At 59.5% G+C, this 23,826-nt stretch overlaps 9 protein-coding genes across 9 annotated transcripts; 4 read left to right on the top strand and 5 right to left on the bottom strand.

Annotated features, from left to right (window-relative positions):
* Positions 1–89: 89 nt before the first annotated feature.
* SDRG_09849 (hypothetical protein) lies at positions 90–1,031 on the top strand. The gene has a single exon (XM_008615802.1). It carries the CDS (start codon positions 112–114, stop codon positions 943–945), a length of 834 nt encoding a protein of 277 aa, XP_008614024.1. The 5' UTR covers positions 90–111; the 3' UTR covers positions 946–1,031.
* Positions 1,032–1,867: 836 nt separating this feature from the next.
* Positions 1,868–4,842, top strand: SDRG_09848 (Atypical/PI3K/PI4K protein kinase; the record flags this gene model as incomplete). The annotated part of the gene is made up of 3 exons (XM_008615801.1): positions 1,868–2,685; positions 2,735–3,293; positions 3,343–4,842. The coding sequence occupies 3 exons, from the start codon at positions 1,868–1,870 to the stop codon at positions 4,840–4,842; spliced, it is 2,877 nt and encodes a 958-aa protein (XP_008614023.1).
* Positions 4,843–5,180: 338 nt separating this feature from the next.
* Positions 5,181–9,527, top strand: SDRG_09847 (hypothetical protein; the record flags this gene model as incomplete). Its single annotated transcript, XM_008615800.1, has 15 exons — positions 5,181–5,676; positions 5,723–5,817; positions 5,864–6,329; positions 6,377–6,514; positions 6,555–6,709; positions 6,749–6,781; positions 6,830–7,061; positions 7,105–7,279; positions 7,324–7,422; positions 7,476–7,567; positions 7,608–8,265; positions 8,307–8,685; positions 8,732–8,830; positions 8,879–9,129; positions 9,173–9,527. 15 exons carry the CDS (start codon positions 5,181–5,183, stop codon positions 9,525–9,527), a joined length of 3,723 nt encoding a protein of 1,240 aa, XP_008614022.1.
* A 451-nt stretch (positions 9,528–9,978) lies between these two features.
* SDRG_09846 (hypothetical protein) lies at positions 9,979–11,020 on the bottom strand (the record flags this gene model as incomplete). The annotated part of the gene is made up of 3 exons (XM_008615799.1): positions 9,979–10,125; positions 10,175–10,873; positions 10,913–11,020. 3 exons carry the CDS (start codon positions 11,018–11,020, stop codon positions 9,979–9,981), a joined length of 954 nt encoding a protein of 317 aa, XP_008614021.1.
* A 2,645-nt stretch (positions 11,021–13,665) lies between these two features.
* Positions 13,666–14,109, bottom strand: SDRG_09845 (nuclear transcription factor Y, gamma; the record flags this gene model as incomplete). The annotated part of the gene is made up of 2 exons (XM_008615798.1): positions 13,666–13,919; positions 13,971–14,109. The coding sequence occupies 2 exons, from the start codon at positions 14,107–14,109 to the stop codon at positions 13,666–13,668; spliced, it is 393 nt and encodes a 130-aa protein (XP_008614020.1).
* Positions 14,110–14,473: 364 nt separating this feature from the next.
* On the bottom strand, positions 14,474–18,247 carry SDRG_09844 (hypothetical protein). Its single transcript, XM_008615797.1, has 9 exons — positions 18,175–18,247; positions 18,003–18,121; positions 17,275–17,955; positions 16,901–17,230; positions 16,724–16,849; positions 16,064–16,684; positions 15,693–16,015; positions 15,545–15,647; positions 14,474–15,497 (listed from the first exon to the last, which is right to left on the bottom strand). Exons 1-9 carry the CDS (start codon positions 18,215–18,217, stop codon positions 14,559–14,561), a joined length of 3,285 nt encoding a protein of 1,094 aa, XP_008614019.1. The 5' UTR covers positions 18,218–18,247; the 3' UTR covers positions 14,474–14,558.
* Positions 18,248–18,274: 27 nt separating this feature from the next.
* SDRG_09843 (hypothetical protein) lies at positions 18,275–18,760 on the top strand (the record flags this gene model as incomplete). The annotated part of the gene is made up of 1 exon (XM_008615796.1): positions 18,275–18,760. The coding sequence occupies one exon, from the start codon at positions 18,275–18,277 to the stop codon at positions 18,758–18,760; it is 486 nt and encodes a 161-aa protein (XP_008614018.1).
* Positions 18,758–19,426, bottom strand: SDRG_09842 (hypothetical protein). Its single transcript, XM_008615795.1, has one exon. It carries the CDS (start codon positions 19,292–19,294, stop codon positions 18,839–18,841), a length of 456 nt encoding a protein of 151 aa, XP_008614017.1. The 5' UTR covers positions 19,295–19,426; the 3' UTR covers positions 18,758–18,838.
* A 1,430-nt stretch (positions 19,427–20,856) lies between these two features.
* SDRG_09841 (hypothetical protein) lies at positions 20,857–23,301 on the bottom strand. Its single transcript, XM_008615794.1, has 10 exons — positions 22,705–23,301; positions 22,512–22,659; positions 22,148–22,457; positions 22,020–22,103; positions 21,910–21,973; positions 21,778–21,865; positions 21,580–21,733; positions 21,378–21,534; positions 21,219–21,336; positions 20,857–21,171 (listed from the first exon to the last, which is right to left on the bottom strand). The coding sequence occupies exons 1-10, from the start codon at positions 23,240–23,242 to the stop codon at positions 20,961–20,963; spliced, it is 1,872 nt and encodes a 623-aa protein (XP_008614016.1). The 5' UTR covers positions 23,243–23,301; the 3' UTR covers positions 20,857–20,960.
* Positions 23,302–23,826: the final 525 nt, after the last annotated feature.

Below are 23,826 nucleotides of genomic sequence, written 5' to 3'. Positions count from 1 at the left end.
TAAAAAAATTGCGGCGCGGAGGGCCGCAGCAGTTACACGTCATTTTATCCGGACAAAAATGAGCTGTTGCACGGCAGTTGTGAAATTGCCTCCGGCCAGCAACGCTTGACCATGCCATGCTCCTGCGTCGGAATGCTTAGCGTCGCGGCCAGCGCCGCTGCCGTCGTGCTCTCAGCCTTCGCCGCGGGCCTCCCGCTCTGGTCTCTCCTCGCGTACTCGAACAATGGCCAAATGACGTCGGCGACGTTCACGGCCGGCGTGTGGGGCTACTGCACCGACGTCTCGTTCCTCCAGTCCGGATCGCATGGTCTCGATGAAAACGTGCAGACGACGGGGCAGTGCTACCTCTACTACAGCAGCAGCCGCAATGTCCGTGTGGACTTGAACGCGTCGGATGCCAACTCGACCATCGTGCTGCCCAACCAAGGTGCGTGTGCGACGTTCGCCCAAGACGGCGGCTCTAAAAAGCGCCTTCTCTCGACTGTGCTCGACATTGACGAAGCGACGTTCGATGCCTTCTTGACCAACACGTGCAGCGCCAAGGGCAAGGCGTCACTCGCGTTCGCGATGCTGAGCCCCATCTTTGGGGCCTTTGCCTTCTGCCTCCTTCTCGCCGGCGTCTGCTGCGCGCGCAACGAGTCGTGCATCGTGGGTTTTGCCGCCATGATGACCGGCCTCGCGACGATCTGGGCCGCGATCGCGTTCATCGTTTGGAACGGCCAAGCGCCGTCGGGCCAGCGCTTGCGCCTCGGTGCGTCGTACTACATGGAGGTCGCTGCGACCGTGTCGTACGCGACGTCGTGCTTCTTTGCCGCTGTGCACATGCAGCAAGGCAAGAAGAGTGAGCGCAAGTCGAACGCCAAGGCGACGAGCAACTTGCAGGCCACGCTGGACAAGCAGCGCAGCAAGGTCGCGTCTGGACGCATGCCCACGCGCCTCGTCTAGTCAATCACGGATCGACTTTAGTTCCGTCATATGTATGAATTGCATGAGCTTTCATTGAGAAAGAAGGAGTCGTCGTGAACCGTGAGAGCAATGTAGCAGTCCACACAAAAGAGGGCCGCGTGAGAATGCAAGGCAGAGTGAACCAGCAGCGCTGGCTCAAGTACCGTAACCTGAAGGTTCTTGTGGCCAAGGACTGTGACGATCTCTTCATGGGCTGTCGCGTTCCTATCGCGCAGCTGCGTCCTTCTTCTTTACCAACGGGTCCTCTGCAGCTGCAATTCTATTCAAGCTAGCGTCAGCGGCAACGTCGTTGGAAATCGCGATCCCGCCTGGTGCGATCCAGTGCTTGGCCACGACGCTGTATTTACAGTTAACACTGTACGGCGAACATCTTGATCGGGTCGCAGGTGTTTCGTTCCCAGGGCTCGGGTTACTAGCCGCTGTGTATTTATGCACCAAGGCCACTCGGGTGGCCGACGATTGCAGAACTGAAGCAAGAAACCACCGGGATACTCTCCCAGATTAACGCAAGCAGATACTACTCGCTGGGCGACGGCGCAAGCAGCACACCCAAGAGGGCGCCACAACCCCAACGCACCTTTCTCACGCAGCCGCCGTTGAAGCCGCCAGCACGACTCTGGCATGGCTTCAAGTATCGCTTGTGTTTCGATATGTATTCCTAAAGGTTTTATCATGCGTCTTTTGAGGCTGGATCGTATTATGGATATATCCGATGTTGGAGGTATGCATGCATAGAGGATTGGGATATCACTCGAACAGTGCATAGGGTAGCCGCAGTGCAGAAAAATAAAATGACGCAGGTATACAAACAGCAAGTACAATTCCTCCACTTTATCGCTGCGGGAGTGCCGGAATCTTGGATTCATCGGGTTGCTGGTTGGCGCATTAACCGCCCATTCGCATGCTCGCGTCGACTGCCTGCGGCCTCTTCCTCGAGCTCGCCCTCGCCGGGCTCTACGTGGCCGCGCCGACGCTCACGGGGCGCAGCGAGGTGCTGGCCCACGACTGGGCGAACGCGCTCGACTTCAAGCAGAGCCTCGCCAGCGTCGTCGTGCTCGCGGCCTTGCGCACGATCCTCTTCGTCTACGTTGTCTACGTCACGCGCAAGTCGCTGTACCGCTCGACGCGCCTCTTTGTCTTCCTCGTCGTTTGCGCCCAGCTCTGCGTGCTCGCGCTACTCGGCGTCCTCGTCGAGATCTTTGTCAACGACAGCATGAGCTTTCGCGTGTACCACCAAGACGCATGGCACGCAACGTACTGGTGGACAGTCGTCGGCCTCTCGCTTCTCGCGACGAGCTTTGAAGTGCTGTGCGTCATTGGCCGCAACCGCGACCGCGAGCGGCGCGGCAACGCCGAGGAAGAGAAGATCGAGGCGCTTCTGCGCGAGAAGGCCGGCATGCCCAAGCTCTCGCACTCGCACTCGATGCTCGAGAAGGGCATCCTCACGCTGCGCATGAAGATTGAGCTCGCCAACTGGCAGGCCAAGTGGACGTCGCTTATGGCCAAGTTTCGCTTCCGGACCGACCCGACCTTTGACGCGATCCTGCGCGTGTACGCGCATAAGGACGACGCGGCCGCTCGGCTCGAAGCCGTGGCCGACGAGGACCCAAAGGATTTTGAGTTTTACATCCCGCAGCTGTGCAGCTTCCTCCTCCTCGGCGCCTTTCAGCAAGCGACCGACGGCGACATTAGCCTCATCCTCCTCGACAAGTGCAACAAGTAGGATCACGACCGCCAAAGATGTATGGTTGTCATGATGCGTATGTAGGTCGCACGTGTTTGCTCAAAAGATGCGCTGGTACCTCGAGTCCTTCTGCGTCGGCAGCCCCGCGTACGCGACGCCCGAGAAGCGCCTGCGCGTGCAGATGCTCATCGACGAGATCTCGGTGCGCGGCCTTGAGGCCTCGGAGCGACTTCTCGTCCGCCAGGGCTTTGGCGAGGCGCCCGAGCCGATCTCGCCGACGCTCGAGCGGGGCGAAACCACCGAGGACGAAGCGCTCCTCGTGCACTCGGCCGACGAGACGCACTACCAGACGTTCCCGTCGCTCTCACCGCGGGCGTATTTATCCTCGATGGAGGCCGGCGACTATGCGGCGACGCAGACCAACCCGTTCGAGCTCAACGCCATGTTCATCAACCGCCTCGCCGGCCTCTCGTCGAGCCTTCGCGCGATTCCCCGCGTCTTCCGCAACGATCAGCTCCGCGAGTGGCTCTCGGAGCTCCAGTCGCTCTACCTCCCGAGCCTCTCGCTCTTCGTGCCCGTCGGCAATCCCTTTCACCGCATCAAGCGCATTCATATCTCGGAGAGCTTTACCTTTAGCACACGGGTACGCTGCTCGGTCGCCATCGTCGTACACTCAGGGTTCATACGCGTAGGAACGCGTACCGTACCTGCTCTGCCTCGAAGTCGTCGACTATTTCTCGTACGCGACCAAGCCCGTCGACCGCTTTGCGCAGTTCAAGCACCGCTTCCGCCTCTCGATCGGCGGCGCCGCAAGCAAGCCACCGACGCCTTGCGACAACAACAAGGCGCAGGACCCGGGCAAGCTCGGCTTTTGGAGCGAGGCGGCGGTGCCCGAGACGACGCTCTTGGACGGGCTCCTCGATACGCTCAAGCCCAAGCCGCCGACCCCTCTGACCAAGACGCGCCCTACGTCGTCGCGGTCCGTGAGCGCGCATTTGGAGCCATTGCACCCGACGTCGCCGCAGCGCACGTCGAGCTACGACTACCCGTACCCGCCGCAGTTTTCGCCGCGCACCACGTCGCGCCCGGCGCCAATCCAAGTGCCGATCGTCACCATCGACACGGACACGGACGTGACGTCGCCGACAAATTCCGAGGACGGCTTGTCGCCCGACCACGCCACTCAGCGACTGCGGCGCGTCGACAGCACGGACCGGTACCTGGCCACGTCGCGCTTTGAAGACGACCAGCTGCTACTGGCGGACAAGCCAGCGACGTACTCGCTGCCACCGCACTCGAACGGCGAGCTGCCGTGCGTCATCTTCAAGGAACGCTGGGAAGAGAAAGAGGCTCGGCTCCGCGCGCTCTCGCCGTGGGGGCACCTCCCGACGTGGCGGCTTTTGCCCGTGATCGTCAAGGCCAACGACGATTTGCGCCAGGAGCAGTTTGCGTCGCAGCTCATCCGGCAGTTCCACCAAGTGTTTCAGGAGGCCAAGTTGCCAGTGTTTTTGCGGCCGTACGATGTGCTCGCGACGTCCTCGACCGCCGGGCTCGTCGAGGCCATCGCCGACACGATCTCGCTCGACTCGCTCAAGCGCAACCACCCCAACTTTGTGTCGCTTTCCGACTTCTTTGAGACGCGGTTTGGCGACGTGACGACGTCGTCGGGCCAGGCCGCGCAAAAGGCGTTTGTCGAGTCGGTCGCCGCGTACTCGATCGTATGCTACCTCCTGCAGATCAAGGACCGGCACAACGGCAACATCCTCTTGGACGCCGAGGGCCACCTCATTCACATTGACTTTGGCTTTATGCTCGGCAACAACCCGGGACAAGTGCACTTTGAGTCGGCGCCCTTCAAGCTCACGGGGGACTTTGTCGAACTCATGGGCGGCCCGCGCTCGGCGGCGTTTCGGCGGTTCCGGTCGCTCTGCGTGCGCTCGTTCTTGGTCGCGCGCAAGTACCGGTACCGCATCACGCTCCTCGCCGAGATGATGATTGCCGGCAACGAAGACCTGCCGTGCTTTGCCGGCGACCCACGGGGCACGATCGACGCGCTCGCCGAGCGCTTCCGGCCCGAGCTCAGCGTCAGCGAGTGCGAAGACTTTGTGCACCAGCTCATTGACACGTCGCTCGACAACTGGCGCACGCGTTGGTACGACAAGTACCAGCGCTGGTTTGTCGGCGTCTTCTAGATATCCTCCTTCTGCAACTCTACAACAGATACTGTCTTCGGATCTTTTCTGTTTGGAATCGCTATTGCGCGGGGTAGGTTTAGTCTCAGGATAGGTCACAGCCCTCTGGATAGTCCCGTAAATAATAATACCCTAGTGACAGACGCGCAGTCCTGTGGCTGGCCACCGATACCAGCTCTGGCGCGAAGCGTTATAAGGGTTCACCAGCATGCACATAGGACTGGACCATCGTGGACGTTGGTGGGCTCGTAGGTACCGGTACCATAGGACTACGCGCTGCGACGATTCGTCTGCCTTTTCAAAACGGCGGATCGGCGCCAACGAAACGTTCAAAAGGCATGGGGCCGCTGCCCAAGCCTCGCAGCGCTGCGCCGTTGCCGCCACCGTCGCCACCACAGGCGGCGGCCAAGCTACCAGCCAAGGGCAACAAGACCAAGAAGAAGGCAAAGCACCCGCTGCAGAAAGGCCGCTTCACATGGGGGCTGCGAATGCGCGCCAAGAAGCAAGACGTCGCGGCGCGCATGATCCAGCGGCTCTTCCGCAGCTACGCGGCTCGGTGCCGCCACATTGAGAACCGCTATCGCGTGCGCATGGCCATGACGCGCGTCAAAGCGCACCACGTGCTCTTCGACCGAACGCATTGGCAACAGGTTGACCTGCACGCACTCAAGCGCACCGAGCTCGAAGACCTGGCGCTCCGGCTCGAGATTCCGGGGTTCACGGGCAAGAAGGGCCAGCTCATCCAGTCGATCCAGCACTGGATCGACTTGCGCATGCACGTCCGCGACGTGGCACTCGAAGCGGCCACGCGAGCCAACGACAAGAGGCTCCAGGGTACCGTCCCATTCTCATAATGTCATTTCACCAACGATCTTGCCAGCCCAAGGCGGCGTGTACGTGCTGGCAGCAACACCCGAGAGTCGGCCCACCATCTTACGACCGCTCAGTGGTCGCAGCATATCAACTGTCGCAGCGGTACGTCCTCTCCTTTTACGTATACTCTCACGCTATTGCCGTCTAGAACTTTGAGTCGGAGGCCGTGTACGCCATTGACACGGCCAAGGGCATGGTCTGGCTCTGCAAAACGTCGGGCTTGGCCGCCCAAGTCGGTCTCTGCAGCACACTGCGGGACCAAGACGTCTTCACCGACCCGTACGCAGCGCAGTGGCTCGTGACGCCCGTTCCGATGCAGACGCTCCGCATGGGCCACATCCAATCACTCTGCGTCGGCCACACGCATGCGGCGGCACTCGCGTCGACGGGCGAGATGTACATGTGGGGCAACAACCCGTACGGCCAGCTCGGCCTCGACCACGCCGTGCGCGCGCGCCAGCGGCCGTTCATTGTCGGCGTCACCGAGACGTACACGACTGTCTCGATCGGCGTCGGCACCCAACACTCGCTCGCGGCATGCGACAATGTCAAGGAGCAGAACGGGGTCGTGTTTGCGTGGGGTGGCAACGCCCATGGGCAGCTGGGGCTGGGAGGTACCGCATCACCGCGTTGGCCGTTCTATGGTTGAGATCCGTCGTAGCGAGTGCGATGGTGTCCACCCCACAGCGGATCGCAGCGCTCGAGGACAAAAACGTGCGCAAGGTTGCTTGCGGCGCCATGCACTCGCTCGTTGCGACCGACACGGGCGACATGTACGCGTGGGGCTGCAGCGACGGAGGTCTCGCCACTGTGCATCTTTGAGCTCACGGCTTTGGTAGGCCGCCTCGGGCTAATCAGCAGCGACGCCCGCGTCACCGAGCCGAGGCGCATTGAAGGTCTCTCGCCGCCGTTCCACTGTGCGATCGCAGTGGCGTGTAGTGCGTGGCAGTCGGCGGCCATTTTGGCTGAGAGCCCTGCACTGAACGCTGGCACGGTACAAATCGAAGCGTTGCGGCATCACGACTCGTACTAGGTGTTTACTTGGGGCACGGGCGTGTACGGCCAAGTACGTGCTGGAGTTGCAGAAACATGGCGTCTCATGGAGCGCGCCTAGCTGGGACTCGGCAGCAACCAAGTCGCGCAGAGCCCCCAAATGGTGCCGCTGCCACCCATGAAGTCACCGGGCGACCCGCGAGAGAGCGTGCGAATGATTGCATGTGGCTTGCAGCACATGGCCGCGCTGACCGTGCAAGGCCATTTGTACACGTGGGGCAGCAAAGACGCCTTTAGCCCGCTCCCGCACCTCCTCTCTGCAAAGCACCGACCCCGAGGCCGGATAGCGTCGCGTGCGTCGTCTCTGGTAACCACCAAGTTCACCGTCTTCTCTAGTGGCGTGCGGGGCCTCGTTTACGATCTTCTGCACGCTGCCTGTCGACGAGGTGCTGTACGAAGCGCCGACGCGCCACTTGCTGTGGCAGACCAAGCGCCTCGAAGTGCCCAAGCTCGACATGAGTCGTCTTCCGACCGAGATGCGACTCACGTCGGCCGACAAGGTTGTGCCACGGTACGTTCAATGACATATTGTACACGGTCTTGCGTGGTGCGTAGACTACAGCCCGAGGCCGAGCGCTACGAAAACGTCCAAGCCGCCCAAGACGAAGCCGAGCGCATCGAAGCTGTCGACCTCGACACCTGGCTCCACCCGCGGTAGGCTCACCCTTCAACGGCAATGACGACACAGCAATGTCTTGTGCGCGCAGGTGCCGACTTTGCTGGTTTTGCACGGGGTTTCAAATCACGCTGACCAAGCTCAAGCTCTGCCGTGTCTGCAAACACAACCGCGAGTTTCACGGTACCTCGCGTCCGCAAAGAAGCGACTCGCATCGTCTTAGGGCGGCGCGAGGGCCCCATGACGCAGTACGAAGCCGTGCGCAAGGTTCAGAGCAAGTGGCGGCAGCGCCAAGGCACTCGGTTTCTCCACAGCCTCTTTCTGGAGCGCGTCCAGCGCGTCTTTTCGATCCGTCACAACGCCTTCTTCTACTACAACACGTGCAACCGCGCCAAGACGTGGGTGCGGCCGACGCTACTGCCGTCCACCATGGACTGCCCGATACGAGACCCCGACGACGCCTTTGTCAAACCACCGCTCACGGAAGACGATGCTGCAAGCGTCATTGCTGGCCTCTACCGTGGGTGGAAATCGCGCAAAAAGCTGGCGTCCGTGCTGCGCGCGCGGTTCGAGCAGTGCACGGACCGCCAGGGCCGGACCTTCTACCGCGACCGGTGCACGAATGCAACGCGCTGGGACCTGCCGCTGCAGCGAAAGCGAAAGCGAGAACAGCCTGGCACGACGGTGTCTCATAAGGCAAAGCGGCCGTCGACCCAAGATGACGCTCTCGTACTCCTCCAGCGCTGGACACGAGGCGTTCTCGGTCGCATGGCGGTCGCCCAGCTCGTGCGCCGCCTGTATCGGGCGCTACTGGACCCGTCGACGGGCAACACGTATTATTACAACACCCGCACCAAGCAAGTGACGTGGACGAAACCAAGGTGCGATTTCCTGTGGTTTGGATACTTAAACGACGTTGTAGGTGGCTCCGAGATGCTGGCCAGTCAAAGCGCCGCCGTCGACAGACACCGTTCTCCGAAGACGAGGCGGCGTCGACGCTGCAGCGCATGTACCGCGGTCGTCTTGCGCGCCGCCTCTTGGCGCAGCTGCTGCAAGAGCGCTTCCAAAAAGTCTGGGATCCAACAGCGCAACGCTACTACTTTGTCGACAAAGAGACCAACAACGCCGTCTCGAGCGTCCCCAAGGCTGCCCAGAGCATCGACACGCTCGTGCTGCCAAAAATGCGACGCAAGCGGCGAAAAAAAAGAGTGTTGACGCCCGACACGGCCGCGCTGCTAGTCCAAAACATTTACCGCGCTCGCCAAGCCCGACGCGCCGCAGCCGTTCGAGCCAACCGAGTGGTACGAGCGAAGTTATGTCGTGACTATGGGTCCACACATGGAGCAGATTGAGCAAATCTGGGATCCGTCGTCGAATGCCTTCTTCTACCACAACAAGCAAACGCACGCCGTGTCGTGGACCAAACCTCCGTTCTGGGTTGACAAGGTCTGTCACGCTGACTTTGCACCTTGCACATATCACTTTTGCGCCTAGGTTGCGACGGCAACGCCACTGGAAAATGCAAAGGAATCTTCACCCGAGCAAGCCACGACGCCGTCAGAGGTGCCGACAACCGAGTCTACGTTGGCCAGTCGCCCCCACCGGCGACGTGCGTACTGCATCACCGACGCCAACGAGGCGGCTGTGCTGCTGCAAACCCACTTTCGCCGTCGGAATGCGCGCGACCAGTGCAAAGCAAAGCTCCTGCAGAGGTTCCAGCGGGTGTACGACCCCAACACCAAGCGGTAGGATAGTCCTTGTTGTGACGTGGACCGTATGCTAGACTAGGTACTTTTACTACGACAAGGAGACGAGCGTGTCGCAGTGGACGGCGCCGCGTATGCTCGAGCAGCTCCAGAAAACGACTACCAAACATGTGAGCCAAGAGACAGCGGCCGTCCGCATCCAAGGCGTCTTCCGCCTCCGCCAAGCGCGCCGCGACGCCCTTGCGCTCGCCCAGTCCAACTACGAAAAGGTTTACGATGAAGCCATCCATGCGTACTACTACTTCAACACCAAGACGGGCGAGTCACAATGGACAAAGCCCAAGTGCCTTCGAGACGCAGACGCCGTCCTGCACGTCCTCGTCAATGCAGCGACCGAGCCGACTGAAGATGTAGCTTTGAGCGCACAACAAGCGTAGCGATTAAGCAACGCTGCGTTTCTGTGAGGTTCACGCGAGCAGTTTGCTGTGGCAACACTGTGCGCGCATCTTGTTCAGTAGAGTTCGAGAAGTGTGTGTTGAGACCTGCTTCGTCTGCGCACCGAGGGTGGTGGAAGACAGGTGCTCAAGAGGCGTCGAAATGAAGTCAAGATGCGCTACAAGAAGCTACACCTAGACCTATTCGTGGAGGCGGTGTCGTTGAGCTTCAACTTGAACTGCAAGCAGAACTGCAGCCACGTGCTTTCTCTGATCACGGGCAGAATCCGCGACAGTATGGGCGGCACAGCTGCACCATGATTGAATGAGTAGACAAGCCTCCAGCTGCAACTCGACAGTAATGAACTGCTGCCCTAAGCCACCAACTACTACTTCGAAACTCAAAGCCCAGTATGGTAAATGACTCGTCATGTGAAAACATCGAGTGATACAACTAAGAATCGGAGTTTGCTACCTCGACCGGACGGGGTGATTCGCCGACGAGAAGCTTGGCCACGAGGCCAAAATGGTCGCTCGGGTACAGCGTGGTATCGCCGTTGCAGCACTCGGAGCCAATCACATTGATGGTCTGCGGCGTCACCTATCAAACGATGTAAAGTCGATGTCACCAGCGCAAAGATGAACCGCACCGTGCCGTAGACAAACACGTAGTCGAGTGTCTTCTCGTCGCCAACGTCCTTTGTCGGGGCTTCGAGCCCCTGATGGAATGTCTTTTCGGGCTCCTTTCTGTGAAGAAGCTGGTGCGCGCTGCGGAAGCCAAGCGCTTGGATCGTGCGGTAGCAGCCGCCGTCAGGCACGCAGTTGAAATCGCCGACAATCACGATCCCGGCGATCGATTCTGTCTGCATTGCGAGAAGCCACTGGATCGTCTTTGTGATCTGATCGGTGCGAAGACCTTCTTCGTCGTCCCCGGACGACAAGTGCACGTTGGCAACAAGCACGACGCTGCCGCCAACCGTAAGCTGGACGCTCTGTGCAACCTTCCAATCGCTCAAGAGGAGCGTGTCGTGGGCGGCAGGCGATAGAGCTTCTTTGGCGAGAAGCGCGGTGCCAAAGACCCACGCCGAGCCAAGGCTCACAAAGGTTAGCGCGCGTAGGATAGGGCGATGGTAAATCACTTGCGTGAAGCGACCCAAGATGGCGCCGAGGCAGTGCTTGTTGAACCACGCGCAGCCGTCGTAGAAGACCGCAGCGAGCGGGTTGCCCGAGCGAAAGAGGTACCCGAGAAGCGGGATCGCCTGGATGTAGACGCGCGCGCCCGGCGACGGAAACGCAGAGAGTGCCGTGTCTTGGGTTGAGAGGAGGTCGCGGAGCTCGTGGTGCTGGCCCTAATAGTGGCCAATGTTGACTTCTTGGAGCGCAAAGACGTCGGCGCCCGTACGCGTCAGCGCCTCCTCGAGGAACGGCCGGCGTTCGTCCCACCGGTCCAAGATGAAGCGGATGTTGTACGTGCAGAGCGTCAAAGTGTTCGACATGGCGCGACTTTGAAAATGAAACTCAGTTTGCACTTTCTAAAATATGTTTTCGTGATCATGGCCGCAACGGCCAATCAAATGCCGATGGTTGCGTAAGATCCCACACGCGGTCTGGTCCTGCGCTCGTTCGCCGAAGCGTCTTCGACCCGCAACTAACAGCGCGTGGTCTGTTGGCCCATGGCAAGCATTATGGTTAGCCCCTCCGACTACAGTAGGTACTACTAGAGCTCTTCGTTGACTACCTCCTAGCGAGCCGTGAACACTGTCTTCGAACACATCATAACACCAAAATCCATCGACACCGACCGGCCCTGCCGCGGTCTCTGCCTTCCTTCCAGGCTCATGCTTGAGCCTGCGCCTAGGCCGCGCGTTGGTATCACGTCATTTCCGACACCGCCCATGTCCCACATGTGTGCCTGCCATGAAATATAGACAAGCAAGTGGCGATAAAAAGAGCAGGCCGTGGTGCACTGGGACCCGAGGAGCAGCCCAAGCAACAGTTTACGGCCCTTCGCCCCAGTGTCTCTTGGCATGGGACGCTTGTGTGAAGACCGCGTGGGCTGAGGTCGTTTGGTCTCGGGTTGGCACGCAGGCGAGTGGAGAAGCTAGCGATGGGCGGCGCTTGGGGCGGTTGTTCCTGGCGTACGACGCTGCATGGCTGGTATGATGGAGAATGCAGCGAGACAAGCAGGCGAGATACATTGGTTTACTACTACTACTCTGTTCCATATTGATTGTCCAAAGGGATTTATACTTGATTAAACTATACTTCGGTCGAAATCGACATCTTGATTTTTGTATTGACCTGCTAAACTCGATAAATGGGGCGACAAATATAATGTATTTTTATTCCTCTGCCTCGAGTACTTCTTCTGTTGAATTTCCAGTCAACTGGTCCTCCATGCGAGCTTCCACTCCCAGGCGTTGATCCAACTGAGCTAACGCGCTGGTGTAGGAGTCTGCATCGCATTCGACGATATGACTTGCGAGGTCATTAATGGAGGCGTCCTTTCGCATGTGGGGCAGCTTGTAATTGTTGCCGCCCCCCATGTCCATGACCCTTTCCATGACCTTTTGCAAAGTCAAAAACGTCTTGGACAGTGTGTCGACAGGTAACTCGTAGAATGACTTTTCCACAGCATCTATGAGCTCCTCAATTGTATGAGTGCTATTTTGATGCTGCAGACTTTGAATAGAGTTAAAGAATCCAAGATCTAAGACGTTGAGGTCGGGACTGTTGGGAGGTTGGTTGGCGACCGTAATACATTCGATGCCGTTGCTCTCCAGCAGAGACGTCGTGACAATTCTGTGGGGGCTTGCATTGTCCTGCTGGATCTTGATGCCCTTGGCGTAGCAGGCCGCTGGAAACTTGGCTTGGATCGCGGGAACAACGTCGTTGAGCATCACGTTGCTGTACACTTCCGCGTTCACGGTCGTCGGTTGCAGTGTGATGGTCCCTCGCTTCCGTCGCTTGCTGTTGCGTTTGGCGACCGTCTCGCTCACGAACGGCCAAATGCCAATCTTGCCGTCGAAAGTCTTGCGAGTGTGTGGGTCGTACCGCGGGCGGGCGACAGCGGCGAGAAACATGACCTTCGTGATGTGGCTCTTGCTCTTGCATGAGCGCGTCGCCACGACCTCGTCGTCGTACACGTAGAAGCGCTTCTTGACCCGCGTGAGGAAGAACCACTTTTCGTCAACATGCACGTAGTCACGCATGTCGGCAAAGTGGCAGGTCCCATTGTCCGCGCGGCGCACAAATGACGCAGCAAACGCCAGTCGTGACGCCTTGTTGACATCGGTCAAGAGGGGGCTAATGGTGCTGGGGCGCGACCTGAGGCTGGGTGTCGCCTTCTTGTGTCGTACAAGTGTCGTCGTGGGGATGCCGGTCTGTGCCGCCATCGACCGGTACGTCTGGCGCTTGTTGTGAGGGACGGCCTTGATCGCCGCCTTGATGGCGTCATGCGAGCGCACGGCTTTGCGACCAGAATTTCCTAATCCAGTACAACCGTCAAAATGTATACTCCCATCGGGTGATAAAAAATCGACTTGTAGAGGACATACCACGAATTCTGGACGCAACGACGGCCCCGGGACTGCCCTTCTTGATGGCCGCTTGTCCTCGCTTCCAGATGCGCTTCACGGTGCGCGGGTGGCATGCATACTTGACGGCGACTTCTCGGAAGGCCGTGCATCTCAGCACGTCGCCCGTCGTCATCTCCAGCAGCTGCTGGTAGACACCGCAGCGCTCGACGTCGGTAAGGTTTCGATGACTCACACGCTTGTCTGTGAGGGCCGCTGGCGTGCGTGCGATGTTGTAGGACATGGGCTGGGTGTAGAGGAAGACGTTGACGCAGTGGCTGCGAGGCAAATTGAGAACTGAGGGCGTGGCGTAAAAAACCCAGGATTCCCAGACCGACGCACGAGCTTCAAGTTGCAATTTCTCCCCGACCACAGCTCGGATTCGATCGCCGCAAAGAGCCAATCGTAGAGGAGATCACGCGCCTTCGATTCATCCAATCAGCGTGCCAAACAGAGCAAAATTAGAAAAATTCCGCCAATTATACGCCGAGGTGGACAATCAATATGGAACAGAGGAGTAATAAGGTGTGTTCTTGTTGTCGGTACCACGATGGCGTATGGAGCGCTTAGTTGATCACGTCGACGAGGAAGTCAAAAATATCCGTGTTGCGGATCGCGGTTTGGATGTCTTCCTTCTGCAGCGTCCGGCGCTTGTTCTTCTCCGAGTAGCCCCATGATCTCAACGTGAGTTCGAGGATGAACATCTCACAGGCCTTGGCGAAGAGCACAGGCGCCTCCGCGCTGATCATGCGCACGTCCTCGTCCGACTTCATGATGCGCTTGATGCGCGCCAGCGGCAGGTCGTTGTGGTTCTTGAAGTCTACGTGGTCGGACTAGTGAGTCCATGCCCGAAGCCCGGTATCGCGTGTACCTTGCTCGCTGCCGACCTCGAGCTTCTCCATTTCGGCCAGCTGCCCTGCCCAGAAGACCTTGAGCTGCGCCTCCATCTGCGCCATGTGGGCAGCATGCTCTTCCTGCGTGAGCTGGACGACCTGGCCTTGTTCCTCCATCTTCCTCACGGCAAATGCGTCTGTGTCCATCCAGACAAACCTCGCATCCGGACAGAACCCCACATCACGCCGTTTGTATGCCCCACGATTGTTCGACTTGTAAAGTTCGATTCGGAGCCAATACAAATCTCAAGTTCTTTGAATCGGGTCTCGAACATCCGGATAATGACCGGTTTCGGCCCCACACGCAGTCTAAACCCACCACCCTTTGCGACTCCAACTTCCGCGACGCGTTATCGGTCGCGCAGAAATCTTCTTTCTGCTGCACACACATCCACACCTCACGCGCTGTTCGTCTCTTGAACTTGGGCCCTCTTCATGCGTTCGTGGCTGGCATCGCGCGACGTATAGTGATCCATACAAAGACCTAGTGCAAAATCCTCCATGTTGGGTGTATTCAGCCAAGAGTGGCCAAACGTGGCAAGCTGAGACGCACGTTGAAGCGATGATTACGACGATGGCTCTTGGTTGGTACCGACCATGTTCTTCCAGAGAAGACCCGTGCGCTCGGCTGACGTGAGCTCTCGTCGCGGCTTGAGCACGGTCGTATGGCGGTTCACGCGTGGTACGAGGATCTCGGTGACGGACGGGAACATAAAGTCTTTGGGGCGACCGTCGTCGTCCTGCGCGACAAACCCCGTTGGGTCAAACGTCCGCAGAAGCTGTGCCTTGGCGCCACCCGTGTACGCATCGCCGCAGAGGATCGAAACGGGCGCGGCCGTGAGACGCACAGCTTTGCCGCTCGGGAGCTTGGCGTTGCGGACGATGCGAATGGGCTTGGAGAGCGGTGGGCCGTCGAGGATATCGCGCGGTTTGTCCAAGGGTGACGGCTTGACGCGGCCTTGGCCCATGATATCGCCATGCGCAATGAAACGCAGATTGTCGTGGTCGACGACGAGCTTGTCGAGCCATTCCTGGTGCTCCTTGGCCTTGGCCTCTTCCATCTCCTTGGCAAGCCCGTCGCCGACGAGGTGCACCGACTTGAAGTACTCGACGTTCGGTGTTCCGTCTGCGTTCGTCCCGCCAAAGATCATATCTTTGGAGGGAAGACTGTCGAAGGCCGCTTTCGCGCCGACATCGACGGTGTCGCGCTCGACAGGCTGCGGGTGGTACAAATTCTCGATCCACGGCGCCGAGAGCTCTTCGCAGCGCGCGGCGCTCGGCGCCTTTGGGTGCTTGTAAAACTCACTCGGCTGGCGCGGCGGCGGGTACACAAACCCGGATGGTGTTGTGTACAGCGCTTTGCTCGCACTCTCGGCGATCTGCGCCAGCTTGTTTTCGTCGACAAGACTCCACGTGAGCGAGTTGAACTCTTCGCTGTCCGTGAACGTCGCATGCCTGTCCTTGGCGAGCCGGGCGCGCATCGCATCCTTCTCCAAGTCTTTGCTCTACGCAGGTCACTTGACCACACGTTGCTCCTATATATGCGCTGTACCCGAAGCTTTTGTCCACTGTAAATGTACACGGGCGCGTCGTCGCGCGGCGGTTCGTTGGCCTTGGCGGCCGCGAACGCTTCGTCCGCCAACGCATTTTCGCGCCTACGTGCTGTTGAACACGATGGGATGTGGGATGGGGATATGGACCGGCGTTCGTCGACGTAATCTTTGGGCTGCCACTCGCGCTTGGCTTGCTCGTAATTGGGGTTGCTCGCATCCGTGGCGGCCTTGAGGCGCACGGAGCTGCGGGGGGAGTGGTGCTTGGTCGCCGATAGAGAAGTCTTTGTAGCCTTCATCACGTCTTGGTCGATACTCTCCAGCGTCATGCGCCGGGGCAATGCGACGTGGCCATTGTCGATACCGTGAATGTCTTCAAGCGTAATGCTTTCGCCGTACTTGCTCTCGACCTCGAGCAGCATCGACACAAGGGGAAAGAGATCCAAGTCCCGTAGCTCGACGAGGCGGCTCGCCTAGGACAGACTCGTGTCCCATTTGACCTAGTACACGCTGGAGAGTACCTTGCGAACGTCCTGAAGGCGATTGAGCGCCTGGAAGCAGTTTTCCGACACTTTGGAGCGCATGTACAGCTCGGGTCGCTTGATGATATCGGGCAGCGGGTCTCGCAGCTTGATGCGCTTGAGGTCAACGTCGAACGCAGCGTAGAGGCGCTGGGAGAAGCGCACGTCGTGGTTGGCAAACATGCGGTACCCGTCTTGGGCGTTGGGACCTCTGCGGGGGATGCTGGCGTGGGCAACCGCCATGCCCGCTTCCGCAAGCCCTTCCAGCACGATCATGCGCAGGTCCGTGTCCAGCACTTGAAACCCCGTGAGTATGTTGAGCTCGCCGGCATCGGCCGCTTGCTTCTGCGTCGGTGTGAGCTGATAGGACCGAAGGGGTGCGCCGGGTAGCGCCGCGCCATTGACCTTTTCCATTGCCCGAGACACTGCCTGGACAGACTCCGTGTCGTCGTACGGCACCACGAGCACGAGGCGGCTGAAGAGGCTGCGATTGTCCGACGCCGGCGCCACTAATGACGGACGCCGCGTCGGCTTGAGCAGCGGGAAGGCCAAGGTCGCATCAAGGTGAAGCGTCGAATTGTGGCTCAGGTACGCGCCCGGCACCCGCACCAGTTTCTCCACCTATCCAAGGTTTGATAGCAACTGGGTTGTGTCGAGTACCTGAGACAAGTCATCTTCGGCGTCGTCCGTGCCTTCTTTTGGCGGCTGACGTCGCTTGTGCTGCACAATGTCGGCGGCAAATTTGAGCTGCAGAAACGGTCCTTCGCTGCTGGGCCGCAAATGCGTCTACGCATCAAATATATATCAATGTATCGAGTGGGTTTTCAATAGTGATACGGCGTTGAGCAGCTCGTAGAAGCGAAACGTCGCGACACCGTGCGAGTTGCGATCGCCCGCCTGCTGGAAGAAGAGCGTTTGAATGTCCGCCTTGGCGATATCGTCGACGACAAAGATGTCGAGCGGACGCGCGTGCTCGTCGCCGACTTGCTTGCCAGCGAGAAGACCCTCCCACTTGTGAACAAGCGACTCGTACGCCTTCTCGAGGCGCACGTCTCGATCGTGCACCTCGACGAGTACGTGCCCCGATGCAAAGTTCTCCTGGAGAGCGAGCCACTCAAAGTGGCCACAAAGAAAGGTCGTCTTGAACTGCCACGCGACCGATTTTCCCTGAGAGCTGAGGGTTAGGGGCTAGGGATCGTACTCGTTTGTACCTGAAGAAGCCCGGGTGTCCGAACGAGCCGTTGGTTGAGGAAGCGCATGGACGCGTACGCAGGAGCGCAGCACTTTGTGAGCGATGTATAGGGCGTCGGCGTGATGTACTGGTACAAAGGTTTGGCGCTCACGGTGATGCCCGGGAGGTGCGTCGCCTTGCGCACGTGGAGGGTGAGGGGGTTGAGTGCCTGCGCGCGCTTCGCCGGAAGGAGCCCGACGTCCGTTTTGATGCGAACGATGAACGACCGCAGTCCCGGCGCGGAAACAAACGGCACACACGGCGACAAGGCGCTGGACGCGCTCTCCTTCGGCAGCTCGCCCCACGCGCACTCGACGGCCGTGTCGCCACCAAGAAGCGGGCTCAAGTCGACTTCAAAGAACGAGAGAAAATTGCGGCCAACGCCACTGACGGCGGTCGCCTGCGTGGGCGAGTGGTCGCACAAGAAGAACGTCACCACCGGGTTCTCGTGCAGCTTGACGGCCATTGCTTCGGTGATTTCCATGTCGGGCACATGGTGCTCGTAGCGGAGTAGCTTTACTTCTGGCGGTGGCTCACTCCCGCTTTCGACGGGAAGCGCGCGGCTGCTGCGCCGGTCGACGACGACTAGCTTGGCGCTCGCATCGGTCGCCGTGCTTGCCACCGCATGCGGCGTGATGGCCGGCGCCCACGTCCCCACCGGCTAGGCCGCACATCGTGCAAGGAGTCATACATGGGTGGGATTCCTACCGGTGTCGCCTTTTTGCTGCCGTCGATAAACTTGTAGCGAAAGCTGGGTGTCACGAGCAGCTTGTCGTCAATTGCAACGTCCAATGTCAGCGTGATTTTGGTCTTCTTGGCGTCGCCGCCTGTGCACCCAAGATACGAACGAGTGAGATGCGGTCAAGGACGACCGCTGTACCATGGCCATGGCCCGGCGCCGCGTCCACATGCGGCGTCGTCATGCTGCGCGCCGAAAATAGCAACAAAATCTCAGTTTCAAAGTCGTTTTTGCCAAAGCCATGCAGCGCCCTGGCCCGCTCTACAGCACGGGACTGCTCCTCAACGGCGACGACTACCACGTCGCCGTGCACGACGTCGAGCCCGCGGGCGTCGTTGTTGTCGCCACCCAGACGGCCAAGAACCTCGTCTTCTCGCGCAATTTTACCAAGCAAGAGCTCACGGCCGCGGGCTTGACCAAGACGCCGCTAGACTGCGCCCGCCTCGTGGACTCCCTTCTCTTTGTCGTTAGCCCCACGCAGGAGCCGCAGCTGCACTCGACGATTTCAGGTGTGCGGCGACCCGACCCGATTGCGAGCGGCGCGGCTGCCGAAGTGTACTTGACGACAACGCGCGTCGGGACCGAGACGTTTCTGGACGTGCTCCAGCGCGGCCTCATCGTGCTCTGCAAGGAAAAGCCCATGGGGCTCAACGCGGTCGCGATGCTCGGGCATTGGCTCCTCGAACACAACCCGAGCCAGCCGCTCGTGTCGAAAGCATCGTCGTAGGGTGCCAAAAAAATTGGCGCGTCTATAACTGCGTTAAAATAATATCATTCTATCCTATCAATGGTGTCGCCCGCGTCCTTAGCTCGTGCACGAGAAGAGGAGAAAGACGCTGAGGAAGGCCGATGCGATCGTCGTGACGCTCATCGAGCGCAGGCCAAAGAGACTCTCGGTGCACTGGGTGTTTTGCAGGTGGCGCACGACCTTCCACTCGACAAGGCACATGTTGTCGACATCGTTGGCGCGCAAAAGCTGCTCGACCGCGTGGACGCACTGCTTCTCACACTTGTGTTCCCACTGGCGCGCGCGGTCGCCGCACACGGGTGCCATCGCGGCGTCAATGGCGAGGCACGACGCCGACTCGGTCAAGTGCAAACTCGACGCGTTCAAGGAGGACGCGCTGTGGTTGCTCTCGCGCGCGCAGACGAGGTGGGCGACCAGGAGAAGGAAGACGATCATCGGCGGCGACGAGTGCATTTTGCGCAGGCGGAGTAAAAGGAAGAATGCACTGGACCCACCGCTTCGCCAATCTCGCATCCGCGCACCACCTGGCGCGCCACTTGGCGAGAGTTTGAACTTCGACGAAGTTTTTCCCAATTTGCCCTTGGCCGACTACGTATTTGTATGGATCGCGGTCGCCGTCGAAGTCCACGACCGATATAAAACAGGCCGTTCTCTGCACAGTACTTTATGTCACACACGCAGGATTTCAATAATTTTCAAAACAAATCCTGTCGACGGGATCGTTAACCGCACGCAACTTTCAGCCTCCGAAAGGTGGCGACGCGGTAGCCAAGCCACAGGGGCACGACGGACCTTTGCACGAGCGTTTGTATCGGTTTGGAAACGGTCGCCTCAACGTGATCAATGGCGACGTTGTCGCACGACGCGCAGCGGCCAACCACACGTCGGGAGGCATTTGGGTGCATTTAGCCACGTGGCGTGTCCGACGCCTGGACACAACTCTGTCCGCCTCGTGCAAAGCCGAGAGCCCTGTCCACCATGCCCAGCGACACAAGCGACACTGGTGGTTGCAGTGACTCAATAATAGACGACGGTCAATTCCCCCAAGTCGCGGTGGGATACGCCCCGACCACGAGAGCGCGGCCGCGACGGCGCTAAAGGAGAGTCGAGTCTGTTCCCCGATAACGACGAGGAAGATGTGTGGAAGCGGACGGCGCGACATGGCGGTCGTCTGCTCCTGGGTGGTACAGGCTCGGACGTTTACAGCCAATGCCGCGTTCACAATCCGAGATTGCCGTACGAAATGTGGCCCGCCAACAAATCCACCAGGTGATTGTCGCATAATAGTCGGCCTAGCATAATCGCATACACTCCAAGGAACGAGCGCCAATGAGCGACGCGCACTGCCGATCCCCTGCTCGGATGCAGCGAGCTCACTTTCGCCGACCACTGTGGACGAGCCGCCCTCTTCGATGCGCCACCTGCAGGCGATTCGCGCGATGCTGTTGCACGAGATTGTCAGCGTCGTGGCGGGTGCAGGAACCCGAGACACGAGTGCAAACGCGGATGCGTCAACCGCACGCACACGTGCAGTGTCTATGGCACGCATGCTTGACCGGTACCGGTACCACCGGTGGCGGGGTGGGCCAAGTTGATGATGGTAGATTTCGATCGTCGGCCATCCCACACTAGTGATCGATCATACGTTCCCTAGCTTGTAGCACATGCGGCTTCTTCCGTCGTCGGCGTCGGTCCGCTCGGTGCGCATCGCCTTCCTCTGCAACAGCGGCGAGATGGGCGGGACGTTGAACCCAGTTCGATGCATCTTGCTTGCACGCTGCTCACGCAACCGACCAAATTCCAAGCCTATTGCAAATCTTCTTGCCGCTCAGCCGGCCGTGCACGGCATAATTGCACCTGTGGGTGGTCGCAGCGCCGAGATCGTGGATGTTTTTGTCGGCTGCGACCCGCGGCAGTTGCGCGCGTGTGATGTGCCGCCCCGTTCGAGTGGTACTCGCGAGTAGCTTGCGATCTTTGGTGGGTTGAACTTTGGTCGCAAAGGGATTCCTGCCCCTTTTTGCCGTCCTCGACTTTCGGCTCGGCCGTCGATCCAGTGCTCTGCCGGCGCTGTAGACTGTAGATGCAATGATCTCTGCACTGACTTGGCGCCACGCACGTTATCACACAACACTGGCTCGCAAGATATGGATACAATACTAGTGTACTGGATTCCCAGCGCTCAAAGGCGGGAGGACGTCAGCACGTGGTGGTAGTTGTCCCTCGTCAGCGGTACAAACGTTCCGTTGGCCTTGTCCAGGTAGTAGAGCGCGTCGCCGTCGACTTTGGTCAGGTCAGTGCCCTGCGCACGCAGCTTGGCCTTCTCGTGCTTCATGGTGCCAGTCACGGCCATTGCGGGCAGCCGCCGCAGAAACCGGGGCACGGCGTACGACCTACGCCTCGACGTCAACCCTTGTCGTCGTCAAAGGTGCCGGTGTACGGGAGCTTGAGGGTGCAGAAGGCAGCGAACGCATCGAGGTCGAGGTCCTCGAACACCATGGCCGCCATGCACGCGCGGCCGTCGCGGTTGGGCACGGCGACGCCGTAGACGCAAATGTCTAGCAGGCATCATAGTATGGACGCCACTTTGCTAATGTACCCGAGAGCCCGGGAAACGATGAGAGGGTCTCGGCCACCTCGCTCGTCGCAACGTTTTCGCCGTTCCAGCGAAACGTGTCGCCGACACGGTCCATGAAATGCCAGCGGCGGGCGTGGTCGTAGCGGAAGAGGTCGCCCGTTCGAAAGTAGAGGTCCCCCTACGCGCGCCTCTGTCTATTGCAGAGCAGCAGCTTTGCATGTACCTTGGAAAACGCGTTGGGCACGAGCTTCTTTGCGTCGGCTTCCTTGTTGTCGTAGTAGCCTTGAAACTTGAACGACGGGTCGTGCATGCGGACGCGTACGACAAGCTCGCCGACGTGGTCAAACGGGCACTGCTTGAGAAAGCCATCGGGGCCACTAACGTGCACAATAACGTCATCGTCGTCTCGGGCAGCATCTACCGCACGAGCACGTCGTTCTCGACGTCGTACTCGACGACCGCGTAGCCCGCAATAAAGTTGGCAAATGCCCCTGTCTTGCCCAGGTGCCCTACGCATCTTGATGTGATCCGTGCTATCCAGGGTGTGACGCACCGCGCTCGGCCCGGTCGCGGCACACATTCATAAAGCCTGCGACGCCTTCGGTCGCGCCGTAAAACTAGCCTTGGGGTTGCTTTTGGTGTTGGAGTAGGACATGTGGCTACCTCGCAGACGGCGGGAATGTTGAAGCGGTCTTGGAACGGCGACCAAATGTCGGGACGGAGCCCGTTGCCGACTGCCATGCGCACCTACATCGCACTGTAGAAGAGCATAGAGAGGGCGAGGGTTGTACGTGGTGCTGGCGGTCGAGCGCACTCGGCGGCGCGTTGAGGAGGTACCGGCACATCTCGCCAATGTACTGGATCATGGTGCACTTGTTGGTGCGGACTTCGCCCCAGAAGCGCGACGTCGAGAACTGCCGCGAGAGGACGAGCGTCGTGCCGGCAAAGAGCATGATGCCAACGGCGAGGTTGCCGCCTGACGTGTGGTAGAGCGGCAGCGGGCAGTAGAGTCGGTCGTGCAACGTCGCGCCCGTCTTGTTGACCATGGCCATCGAGCGCAGCATCACGGACGAGTGCTCGATCCGCGCCGCCTTAGGTAACCTATTGGCAAATGGATCGAAACAAGCACATCGGACAAGGGAGAAGACGGTCTACCCGGTCGTGCCGCTGGTGTAGATCATGAGCACCATGTCGTTGGTCGTGACTCCGGCGCGCATGGCGATCGGCGGGCGACGACACGAGACCTCGTGGAGCGCCACATTGAGCGACGTCGCGTAGCTCGGCAGCGAGGTATGCGTCGCATCTAGGCCGTGTGAGTCACCGCGTATCGTTGTCGCTGACGTAGTACCCGGGCTGTAGCAGACAAGGCTGCGATCGGCGAGCTGGTCCGCGACCGAGTCCATCTTGGCCGAGCACTCGGCGCCAAAGATGACGATTGACGCTTTCGAGATCTTGATGCAGTGGAGGAGACCATCGTACGCCACGTGCGTGTTGATGAGCGCTGCAACGACGCCGACTTTGGCGAGACCCATCCAGATCGCGACAAACTCGGGGCGGTTCTCCATGAGCAGACCGACGACAGACCCAGGCGTGAGGCCGGACCGGATCGCCCAGTGCGCAACCCGGTTCGTGAGGGTGTCGAGCTCCATCGCAGTCCATTCGCGGCCCTCAAAGACGATGAGCACCTTGGACGGATGCGCGTCGACGAGGTCCTCCCAAATGTCCGGAATGCGCGTGTTGCGGTACGCGAGGTACCGCATCTTGAGCAGCACGCCGATGAGCGACGCATGCTCCGTGATGTCGTGGGACACGAGCGTCTGCCGGTCCAGGAGGTAGGCGGCGCCGGCGGCAGCGGCGGCGATCGCGAGCTGCTTTTGCGAGGTCATGGGGCGAGGATGGCAACGGCTGATCGAAATGTGGGATGGCGGAGCTTCAAGGAGACTTAACTAATGACAACCTTTTCTAGAGTACACCTCGTTAATGTTAAATGTTGCGAGGCAGAGAGTACTGGTGCCTGTCCATGAAGAGCTAGCGTAGATGTGCGTTCCAGCACCGGTGCGGCTATCTTCATAGAGCGCTCTTGCAATAGCAAATACTCTCCATAGATGCTATGGGACCCCTCCTCCTGCCGAGGCGGAATCGGTTATTAACAAATTAAAACGAATCTCAGTGTTTCAAGTGTTAATAACGCCGACCGGCCTCAAGCTGCCAGCTTCGAGAAGCCGGCGGATTAGAGAAAGCAGCTCATTCATCATCAAGAAGCACATCGATCGCCGCATGCGCAAAAAATGGGCCTCGTAGCAAGCTTCGAGGCGCGGGCAAAGATGCGGCGAGCGCACCTTGCAGCTCTGCAGGCCCACGGCAGCGGCAGCAATTGCAGCAGGAACACGCCATCCGCATGTCCCATGACAACCTTGCGCAAGCTTCGACGCGACCGCCGACACCGGATTGATGTGCATTTTCAGAGCCA

The sequence above is a fragment of the Saprolegnia diclina genome, assembly GCF_000281045.1.
Source record: "Saprolegnia diclina VS20 unplaced genomic scaffold supercont1.32, whole genome shotgun sequence".
In the NCBI taxonomy this organism is placed as follows: Eukaryota; Oomycota; class Saprolegniomycetes; order Saprolegniales; family Saprolegniaceae; genus Saprolegnia; species Saprolegnia diclina.
Note: the sequence above shows the minus strand (reverse complement) of the source record. Positions and strands in the feature narration are given on the sequence as shown.